The sequence below is a fragment of the Ruditapes philippinarum genome, unplaced genomic scaffold, assembly GCF_026571515.1.
Source record: "Ruditapes philippinarum isolate M1 unplaced genomic scaffold, ASM2657151v2 ctg40_1_1_1_1, whole genome shotgun sequence".
Lineage (NCBI taxonomy): Eukaryota > Metazoa > Mollusca > Bivalvia > Venerida > Veneridae > Ruditapes > Ruditapes philippinarum.
In genome coordinates this window covers 645512-656764 of record NW_026863541.1, presented here as the reverse complement: position 1 = coordinate 656764, position 11253 = coordinate 645512, and the positions used below count along the sequence as shown (strand labels likewise).

At 32.8% G+C, this 11253-nt stretch overlaps 1 protein-coding gene across 1 annotated transcript; it reads right to left on the bottom strand.

The window, feature by feature from the left end:
• Nucleotides 1-1518: 1518 nt before the first annotated feature.
• Nucleotides 1519-9652, bottom strand: LOC132722412 (solute carrier family 22 member 6-A-like). The gene is made up of 8 exons (XM_060706912.1): nucleotides 9348-9652; nucleotides 8711-9132; nucleotides 8224-8454; nucleotides 6866-7000; nucleotides 2835-2917; nucleotides 2398-2530; nucleotides 1979-2051; nucleotides 1519-1725 (listed from the first exon to the last, which is right to left on the bottom strand). Exons 1-8 carry the CDS (start codon nucleotides 9648-9650, stop codon nucleotides 1579-1581), a joined length of 1527 nt encoding a protein of 508 aa, XP_060562895.1. The 5' UTR covers nucleotides 9651-9652; the 3' UTR covers nucleotides 1519-1578.
• Nucleotides 9653-11253: the final 1601 nt, after the last annotated feature.

Genomic DNA, 11253 nt, shown 5'->3' with positions numbered 1-11253 from the left:
TATGGTCCTCTAAAAAAGGTAAAGTAAATTATGACCCCCTGTAGTCAAAATTGGCCTCGCCCTCGGGGACAATAGTTTATAGAGGCCAATATAGGAAAATATATTAAAGTATTCTTTTGTGAAACTGCAATGCCAAGAGCCGAGATATTCGTCTATTAGCATGTTGTTGTAAATATTTTTAAATTCTGTAGTTTAGGTAAAAGATGACAAACCAAATGTGACATCATAATCATTACAGACTTTGATTTTAACATCAAAACAATGTGACCTTTTCTAGCAATCTCAGGTGGTTAGCGATCTGGGCCATCATGGCCTTCTTTTTACAATTTTTCTCTCGTTTTCATGAGAGCAAGAAACTTAAAAATGTCATGTTTAAACGGTCAATGTAACCTTAAATATTTTAAAAACAGATATAGGCTTATCATATTTAATCAATGTTAGGATCGAACAGATCCCAAAAGTGTATTGACGTCGGTGTTTGAAAAGGATCGGGAAAAGGTAAACACTACATTGTGCATCAGTATATGCAACGGATTCACACTTCTGGTTAAGAATTTCGTCCTAATTCACACTATTTTGCCATATACTTTCTTGTTGTATCTTCAAACAAAAGATTTTGTAAGGGGAGTCTGTTTGTGAATTCCAACAAAAATATGTCACATCTAGAAGTTTGATTTATCGAATCGCTTTTTTTCTTTGAAAATTTTGAGCTTTATGCTTTTAAAGACGTGCATGGTCATACTGATTTTGCTTTAAAGCATATTATATATACCCCAGAAACGAACATATCTTTCTCTTTTTTATGAAAGGGCAAACACGTTATAATGTTAAAGTAATGGTTTGAAAGTATATAAGATGTTTCTCACCTTATGAACGTAGAGTTGAATGTAATATTGTTTGTCATAACAGTATTAAAATGTAACAAAGAACATGTAGTATTTGCCTTCTATACAAAATACGCAATAACTTAAACAATGCAAATGGCCAAAAAGCAATAGAAACACAATATGGTTTAGGTTATTTGTAATTGAGTAGCCTACTGAACTTTTAACAGGACACAAACAGTACAAAGCTTTTGACAAATAAAAATAAATGCATATCTTAGGCGTAATGGACCTTACTTAAGAATTATGTCCTGGAAAGTTCATACACTTTTGACCTGTGTTTGAAACACATTGTGCATCAGTATTTGCGACGGATTCAGATTCTTGGTTAAGAACTTTTCCCAATTCACACTTTTTCCCATACACCTTGTTGTTATACTTTCAAACATTACATCCACAACAAATTAAAAATTTGAACACACATTTTTGTTTGGATGCAGGCGTGATCCTTAAATGACGACCTTCAGCTTAATCAGATATTTAAAGGTGTTACATTCTGATCCGAAATCAATTTTATTTTAGTTATAGTTATACTATTTCCAATAGTTATGCTTTCAACACCTAGCACAAATATAAAAGATCATAACAGAAAAAAAAACATCAATTAATAAATCTGAGGAATGTTTACTATATTTATTTTTCTTTTAGCAATGAAATATCAATTACAAGCGAGTTTATGAAACTATTAAACTGTTTATTTAGTACTTAAATCTGATGGATCCGGTCTGATGTAATCTTGCAGTATCAAGTCCTTTGTCTCTCTTAGGAACAAAATACAAACCGAAGAGATAACCAATATAACTCCACAGATAACGTACATGGCACCGGGGAAATATCCATTCTGTAAAAAAGATAATAAATAACAATTAATTCGGCATATAATTATCTTATCTGAAAAACGAAAGAAAATGACTAATTATAATTCAATAAGATAGCAATTATTTAGTTAAAACAGAACAACTTGCAAATAAAGAAATGGTGAAAATCCTGCCAAATGCCAGGGCATGAATAAATTTCTTTTAAATATAACATGACAACTTGCATATTATAAGGCTTACACATATAAAAAAATAATTCATTATAATATTACTTACAATGTGAATCAAAAATGGAGATACAATTGCCCCAAAGCGTCCAACGGTCGCCTGGAAACTGAAACCTGTTGTCCTTTATAATGATAACAATTAAGAAGCATAAAATTTAGTATTAACAAATGATTTCAATAAATAAACTGATTGATAAATTTTTCATGTTTCATATAATATGCGAACATCGATTTTGCCAATTGTATGAATATTTTTTAACAAAAACACCGTTTAGTCATGAATAGAAACAATAGCTGTATTTACTTATAAACTTGTTAGTAAAGAAAGAAGGGTGTTGCACTAAAATGTTAATTTTGCAAACGTTTTTTTTTTTTTTTTTTTTGATAACTCAAACAACTAAAATTTACGTTAAAAATTCAAAATTGTTCTTAATTTATATCGGGTTTATAACTTGATAACATAGTAACCTTATAACTGTAGGGTATAGTTCCGTAGTATACACAATAACACTTCTGTCTGCAGATGCTACAGCAAATTTGGCCAATATTGATACCACTAATGTAGTAACCATAAGAGAGGAAGATGTTTTCGATAGTTTATCTGAAATTGATTTTGTAGTATAAGATTGTGTCCCAAAGATAAAAGTAAAAATGTTAGATCAAAATAGAATTTAATTGCATTTTTGAAATGAAATTAAGTTTTATAAAGGAATTACAAGTGGAAGTGCATCTTAAAAACGTTTAAAATGTTCATTAAAATTTGTTTTGATACTGATAAAGGTTATGTCATACACAACGCATAATTGAAGAGATGTTGTAAAATAGGAAAAGATAAAACTAGAAAATTGACTTCACTGTTAATGATACTAATCAAAATTGAATTTTGTTTACAATTAACATGTTACCAAAATGTTGGAAAATACCGGCGGCACAACATAAAATTCCAGACATACAGAAAATTGCTAGGCAAAACCTTTTCCTTCCATATCTATAAGAAAGAAAAAAAAATGAACATTTACAAAAAATGATAAATCAATTAATACATAAAATTTATTTTTGAAAATTTAGAGAACTTTCGACTTAGAATGTCATTCCTTTTTAATAAAAAACAGTTTTATGTTTGCTTTTGCCATGATGGCCCTGAAAACGCTCACCTGTATATAGGCCCCTGGGCCAAGGCCAATTTTAAACCAGGGGCTTTTATTTGAACAAACTTGGTAGACATTCATTAAAAGATGATTTAAGATAAATATCTAAGCTCTAGCTCTTTGGGATTTTTGTAAGAAGATTTTTTAAGTTTTTACTATATACATATAGGGAAAAACAATGACCCCCCCCCCCCGGGAGGAGCCAATTTCGACCCCAGGGCTTTTATTTGAACAAACTTGGTAGACACTTTCTAGAAGATAGTTCATGCTTAGCATCTAAACTCTAGGTCTTTGGGTTTTTAGTAGAAGATTTTTAAGTTTATACTATACACATATAAGGAAAATCAATGACCCCTGGGGCGGGGCCAATTTTAACCAAAGGGCCCTTATTTCAACAAACCTGGTAGACATCAATTAGCAGATGTTTCATGCAAAAATATCTTAGCTCTAGCTCTTTTGGGTTTTTCAAAGAAGATTTTTTAAAGTTTTTACTATATACATAAAGGGAAAAACAATGACCCCCTGGGTGGGGCCAATTTTTACCCCAGGGCTTTTATTTGAACAAACTTGGAAGGCACCCACTAGAAGATGTTTCATGCTTTATATCTAAGCTCTTAGACTAGCTATTAAGGGTTTTTAAAAGAAGATTTTTTAATTTTTTTATTATATAAAAACAAGGAAAATCAATGACCCCCTGGGGCGGGGCCAATTTTTACCCCAGGGCTTTTATTTGAACAAACTTTGTACACACACTTAAAGATATTTCATGCTTAATATCTAAGCTCTAGCTTTTTGGGTTTTTTAAAAGAAGATTTTTTAAGAGTTTGATCTATATACAAATAAGGAAAATCAATGACCCCCGGACGGGGCCAATTTTGACCCCAGGGCATTTATTTGTAGAAACTTGGTAAACACTGACTAGATGATGTTTCATGCCAAGTATTTAAGCTCTAGCTCTTTCGGTTTTCTAAAAAAAGATATTTTAAGTTTTTTTTCTTTCGGTTGCCATGGCTACCAGTGTTCTGCTTGGAATAAAATTCTTTGAACAATTTTTAAAGTTGACTACCAAAGGAACATTCCTGTGAAGTTTGGATGAGATTGGCTTAGCGGTTTTTGAGGGGATGTCGTTTAAAGTAAAAGTTTACGGACGGGAAGACAACGGACAGACACCGGACGAAAGCGAACACAAAAGCTCACCATGTCACCTTGTGACATGTGAGCTAAAAATTGAAAACAGGGTACATCTTATTTAGATATTGACTTTATCTACCATGTCGTAAGTACATTATGAAACAAAATAACAAAAGGGCCATAATGGTCCTGAGTCGCTCACCAGAAACAACCGCTTTCTTCAGTGTTAGAAATTATCTATTGTCAATATTTTCTTATATTTAATTTGAGCATAGAATATGTTTAAACAATAATTTGAAGAAATGCCATGACCTGGGGCATTTAAGCTTTAGCTTAAACGGGGCAAATCAAATTCATATTAGCATACTTTATAAAAGGCTACCTTAGAATGCAACAAAGTTTGGTGATCATATATCAATTATTTCAGTAGTAAATGATGTTCAAAGGTTTTTTCTATTTTTAGCTTTAGTGGCCACTAAAAGGAGCCAATCAAATTAATATGAGCAAACTTGATAAAAGACTACCCAAGAATGCTACAGACAAAGTTTGTTGATCATCTATCAATTACATTGTAGTTCTATAGTAGAAGATGTTTAAAGGTTTTTCTATTTTTTAGCCCTAGAGACCCCTAAAAGGAGCCAGTCAAAAACTAGAACTATCGCTGAATGCGATTCATACCACCACCAATGTCCTTGACAGAAGACGACTTGGAAAAGTGGTTAAGGGAATAACTTTAGTGGCACAAATACATAAAAAGAAATCATCTCTGGTGAAAAAGACTAATTCAGCGATAGTTCTAGTTTTTGACTGGCTCCTTTTAGGGGTCTCTAATATATATTTATATTATTACCTAATACTATAAATATATATTATCAAATCATGTTCGAAACAGTTACAAATAACCTTTCATTTTCTCAATGTACTTAACATTTTATAAGTCAATTTTTGACCCTTCAAGTGTGGTTGTGACCTTAAGCTGGCACAAGGGTAAGATGGGTTCTGCACATTGCCCAGTTGGGGTAAACATTTGAGTAAAGTTTGAAGAAAATCCTTCCATTTGTATAGAATTTATAGAGCGGACACGACATATTGTCTAGTATTGACAGATGTAAATTTAAAGACTTAAAAAGGGGCATAACTTTGTAAAAATGCAATACAGAGTTATGAAACTAGACCTGCATATCCTTTTTGTGACACCTCATATATCTTTAAAGTTTCAAGCAAATATCTGTGCTAGTTTCAGAAATATTCAAGTACATGTTAAAATTGAAGAACATTTTCTATGTTTGATATTTGACCTCTAAGTGTGACCTTGACCTTAAGCCGGCACAAAGGTGACATTGATTCTGCACATAACCTTGTTGAGGTGATCATTTGAGTAAAATAGAGAGACACAGAATCCCTAAAGAAAGCCCAACACATCAAAATTGTAAAATGTTGCAGGCTCGGTTTGATTGAGCCTGTTCATGAACGGTACTGGAAAGTGCAAATTACCGTCCCCGCACGTCCCTAGCACGGGCTTAAGCAGAATTCAACATTTAAACACAAAACTGGTGGAATTTTGAATTTAGAAACATCAGCAGATGTGTTCATACAGCGGTTATCATGGAACCTTCAATGTGACACAGTAATGTCATTCCATGAAAAGCGGCGTATGGTCCCCAAGTAAAAGAATGCGTGTGCCCTAAAGTTTGAAGAAAATTCTTCCATTAGTATAGAATTTTTTGAGCGGTCACGACATATTGAGCCAAGATTGAAGAAAATCTTTCAATTAGTGTAGGACTTACAGAGCGGACACGACATACTGTGTAATATTTGATTGTTTTATATTTGACCTTCAATTGTGACCTTGACCTTGAGCTGACACATGGGTTCTGCACATCCCCTTGTTGAGGTGAACATTTGAGCCAAGTTTGAAGAAAATCTTTCAATTAGTGTAGGACTTACAGAGCGGACACGACATACTGTCTAATATTTGATTGTGTTTGATATTTGACCTTCAATTGTGACCTTGACCTTGAGCTGACACATGCTGACACATCCCCTTGTTGAGGTGAACATTTGAGCCAAGTTTGAAGAAAATCCTTAAATTGGTATAGGATCTATAGAGCGGACACGAAAATGGAGATTGACGGACGGACGGACCGACCGACGCGACAAAACGAATCCATTATAGCCCCCCCCCCCCCCCACACACACACACACATATTTTGTGGTGGGGGTATAAATATGAGCAAACCCCCACCATAAATATGGCGTGGACGATAGTTTGAACTTGACAGTACCGTCCATGAACAGGCTCAATCAAACCGAGCCTGCAACATTTTCAATTGTGCCGTGTTGGGCTTTCTTTAGGGATTTTTATTTTCTTTATTTTGAGGTTAATCTACCCAGCAGCTTTAGAGAAGAAGACGATTGTTGACGCATGACGACAGACGCCGGAGCATCCCCCTTTGATACTAATAGCTCACCCTGAACCTTCGGTACTGGTGAGGTAATAAAATCATTATACAAAGCACGCACTTTGATATTTACATGCTGATTACCACAAGGTGCAATTTAATAATAATACCCATTGTTGTTACCGTTACAATAGTAATTTCAATCTCAGGTTTAATGAACTCTATAATATAAATGTATTTTATAAACACTGATACCTGCTAATGAAAACAGCAGTTATCAAATCTGCGGGGAAGTCAACAAAGTTCATGAGTAATATGGTCAGATACACGTTAACAGAAACAGCCTCCATTCCAAGTGATATACAGTACCAGGAAAGGCACACAGAGAACCTATAAAGTAGTGTTTTTGGTAAAAAGAAATCTAACAGATGCATATATTTTCTATTTTTAGGTACGTCATACAATATAGACGACAGAATCAATTTCATACTACTTAAATGTATTGTGTTACAATTTGCCCTTTTTGATACACTTTCGAATCTTACTGAAACCAACTACAACTTAACTCTGTGTGTAACGTTTCCTGCTGCAGGAAACAACGATGTCCCCCAGACGGGAGATTACAACGCTTGCGACTAAGATCGTAATGTATTTCACCGAGTGAGCACCAAAAGGTATATTTCACGAGTGGCGCACAAATACGAACTTTTTGTGTTCAAGTGGTGAAATATATTTCGATCTTACACTAAACTACACAAATTTTCTCTTTATTATTGCAAAGAAACGTTTAAAAAGACATTTAAATCTAATACTAAATGAACATCGCACCAAATTATAACACGACGCCATTTAATTGGTTTCCAGTACTATGCACGCTGGTGTTTCTGACGCACCGTAACGGGCTTAATTCCAAAAACAGTGAAAAATATCAAATTGATAATTCCACTGTTTCAAACAATGAAATATCAGTTTTAAATTTTACTGAAATAATTCTATAAACCACCGAAAAGCATGTAATAAACTCATCTTACTACTCGTTAACTACAGTTGTTAATTTTTAAAAGTGTACAGTGTGATAAATAATTAAAAGAATTATTATATTTGCATACCAGAAACTAATATATAGAGGATATTTGTTTAGTTCAGTGTAAGATCGGAATATATTTCACCGAGTGAGCACCAAAAGGTATATTTCACGAGTGGCGCACAACGTGAAATATATTTCGATCTTACACTAAACTAAACAAATTTTCTTTTTATTATATGCAAATAAACGTTTTAAAAAGACATTAAATCTAATACTGAATGAAAAGCGCGCAAAATAATAATACAACGTGACGTCATTTACGACGTCACGTCATTAAGTTGGTACCCAGTACTGTGCACGCAGGTATATCACTGAAACAACGTAAGGGGCTTAAATTCAAAACATTGAAATTATCAGTGGTAATTTCATTGTTTCAAACAGTGGTAATTTCATTGTTTCAAACTGAAATTACCAGTTTTATATCACTGATATATTTCTATAAACCACCGAAAAGCATGTAATAAAACTTCATTTTATATGAACAATATGTTTGCATTATGAAAAGCTCTCAACATGAATTACCTACCATACTATACTTAAAGGGAGTGTCACATTTCGCAACTCTTTTGAAGTCAGTAAGTTTGTGAAATTAGAACTCATTGTGATATTTGAAACTGCTTCTACTTTTGCTCTATTAAATAGTTCTTCTAGGTCGGGATATTTTCTTCTGTTTACTGTTGCAATGAATTTGATTGATTTTTTCGCTCGCTTAAATTTCATCTTAGCACCTAGCCATCTAAAGCTTTCTGGGAAGAACCTGTAAAAATAATAATATCGTGATTTTAACTTTTAAAAGAAAACGCATTATTAAACGATTATTAAAAGAATTTCTATCCTTGATTGAAACTAGATATTACAACATAGAATCTTAACTTGTTATAATATTGCTTTCGAGTGATTTGCAATTTTAACTGGCTTGTGTTTTTCTGACAAATTTCAGAGATACATTTTGAAATATTGAGATGAATTAGATATTCGTTACGAAAAGAAATGTTAAGCAAACAATACATTACCAAATCATTATGAAAAATAATACACCAACTATCGTCTTTAAAAGATGTAAACTCCTCCAGTCATGTAACCACCAGGAAACAGGAGCCAATAACATTCCTGCAATTGCTGATGAAGGGAAACAAACTACTAGTGGTCGCCATTTCGAGGTTACGAATTCAATCATATATGTATACTGAGTAGTATGCGAGAGTCCTACTCCTGTACCGATGAAAAAACGAATAGCTGCATAAATTTTCCATGACGGAGTGAAAAGTCCAATAAAATTGAAAATAGTCACAAAAGCGATTCCTGAGATAATTGTTGTTTTCCGTCCAAGAAAGTCGGCCACCTGTCCTGCAATTATTGATCCGACAACTAGACCTACCATTTGTAATGTTGTTATAAATGCCACAATCCAGCGCCTGTCACAAATTAGGCTCCACTATTAATAAAAATATAGAACATAAAATTGTTATTTTGATACGTATTTAATACAACCAAGGAAAATGTTTCGTATTTAAATAATTAGGTATCTTAACATTATCAAGTCAACTTTAAGAAAGAAACATGAATTTAGAAATACCTTCGAGTTTGTAAACTTACTTGTATTATATCTATTGTATATGTTCAAAAAAAAAGATATTTATATTCAGGTACCTCTGTTACAATAGTATTCGCAGATTGCTGAAAAATGTAGGAACTACACGTTGTGTTCGGTCCTGCAAAACATAGGTGATCAGGAGAAACATTGCTCAGATTTAGTGTAGATAAAGATGTCTGTGAGACGTCAAGTACTTTACACGAGAAATCAGGGGTATAACCAATGAAAGACATTGCTAGTAAGCTCCAAAATATTATCGTGTTTGAACTGTGTATACATAAACAAAGCAAAACTTGCAGATTGCCGCAACCACCCAACTCTTCAATGAGATTTTCAGTCTGAACACTGTATGACGACATCTCTTAAATTGAAATGAAAATCAACACATTATCAATTTCATTTTAAATCTATTCTTTTATTGACACAAAAGTGACTTTCCATGTGGCTACTTATTACGAACTGTCTTGTTTGTTGCATTGAAAAATATTATCAATATCATTATATAATCTAAAACCTTTATTGACACGTTATTTCTTTCTCAGGTCCCTCTTATAACATTTAAATAATAAAAACTGCGCTGATATGTTGCATTGAAAGATAGTGATAAATTGTTATTACATTTAAGGCGAAATGAAAGAAAAAACTTAAAACCAAATGAAAAGCAGTTTGTTAGAGGAGTTTTCTCTTTTTTACCAGGAATATCATTGGATTAATTTATATGATACTGATCATAATTTTCGCTTCTGATGTGGATATCATTTGCGTATATTTTGCTTTTCAAAGTTAATATAATTTAAACAAATAAATGATTAAAATAAATATAATACCTTAAACAATGCTTTGTTCCTTAATTTCCAAAATATTTCCATGTTCGTAACTAGGTATGATATGTTGTTTTGCACCAATATTAATTACTGGCATTTTATTTTCAAAATTTTGCGTGTTCCAGAAATATTTTTACCGTAAAATAATGAAATGTAGTATCACTTGAAAGTACTTCAACACGACATAATATATCATACTCCAGACTCGGTTTGATTAAGCCTAATCATACCTGGCAATGTTAAATGTAAGCTGTATCTACCGTGATACAGAATTAATCAGAATCTGGTTACTTTTAACCATTTTTTGCTCAAAGTTAACGCTAAATAAGAAATGAAACTATTTCTGTCACGACAACCACTGGACGTGACCAAAGTGGGTAAACAAACATATGGCGTAGTTGTAGTAGTACAATTATAATTATAGAGCATGAACGGATACACATCTTAACCACATTTATTATTGATTAGCTCAAATATCAGACTACATAACAAAGTTTTCTACATGCTGTATCTATACTTTAAAGATGCTTACGTTTGAAACGAGTTTAAAAGTAACCTAGCTATCGTTGGATATAACTTAGCGGATGTAAAAATGCTCAGAGAAATACATGATGACTTGAAAAAAGTTTATGTTTACAATACGTTCTTTTGGTATTATTAGGCAATTTGTGTTTAAAAGCGGCATAGTTGTTAGAAAATCTTGTTCATGTTGAATGTATTTACATAATCATCGTTTACGACAAAAACTTCCAAAGCACGCTCAATAACAAAAGAAGCTAACACTTCGATATTATGATGAACTTTATGTAAATGTTTACACATGAACAATTAACATATAGGTCAACACAGTAAGTAATGGGTATTAGTACTTTATCAGCAACAATGGCGGCGGAAATTACCAATCGTGTTCTAGAGAAAATGACATTATGATTCATAACAAGCAATTATCATAGTATTGCAAGCAATCTATAAGTCCCCTACCGGTGAGAACCCCAGCAACATTCTGAAGGGCCATTGGCTATTTATGTCTCTATTTTAAGTAAATTTGTTGAAAAAGTTCTATAAAAGTGATCACAGGAAACAGTTTTATGTACAGACGGACTGAAGGACACTCTAAAGTTATTTTTTTTAAATATCC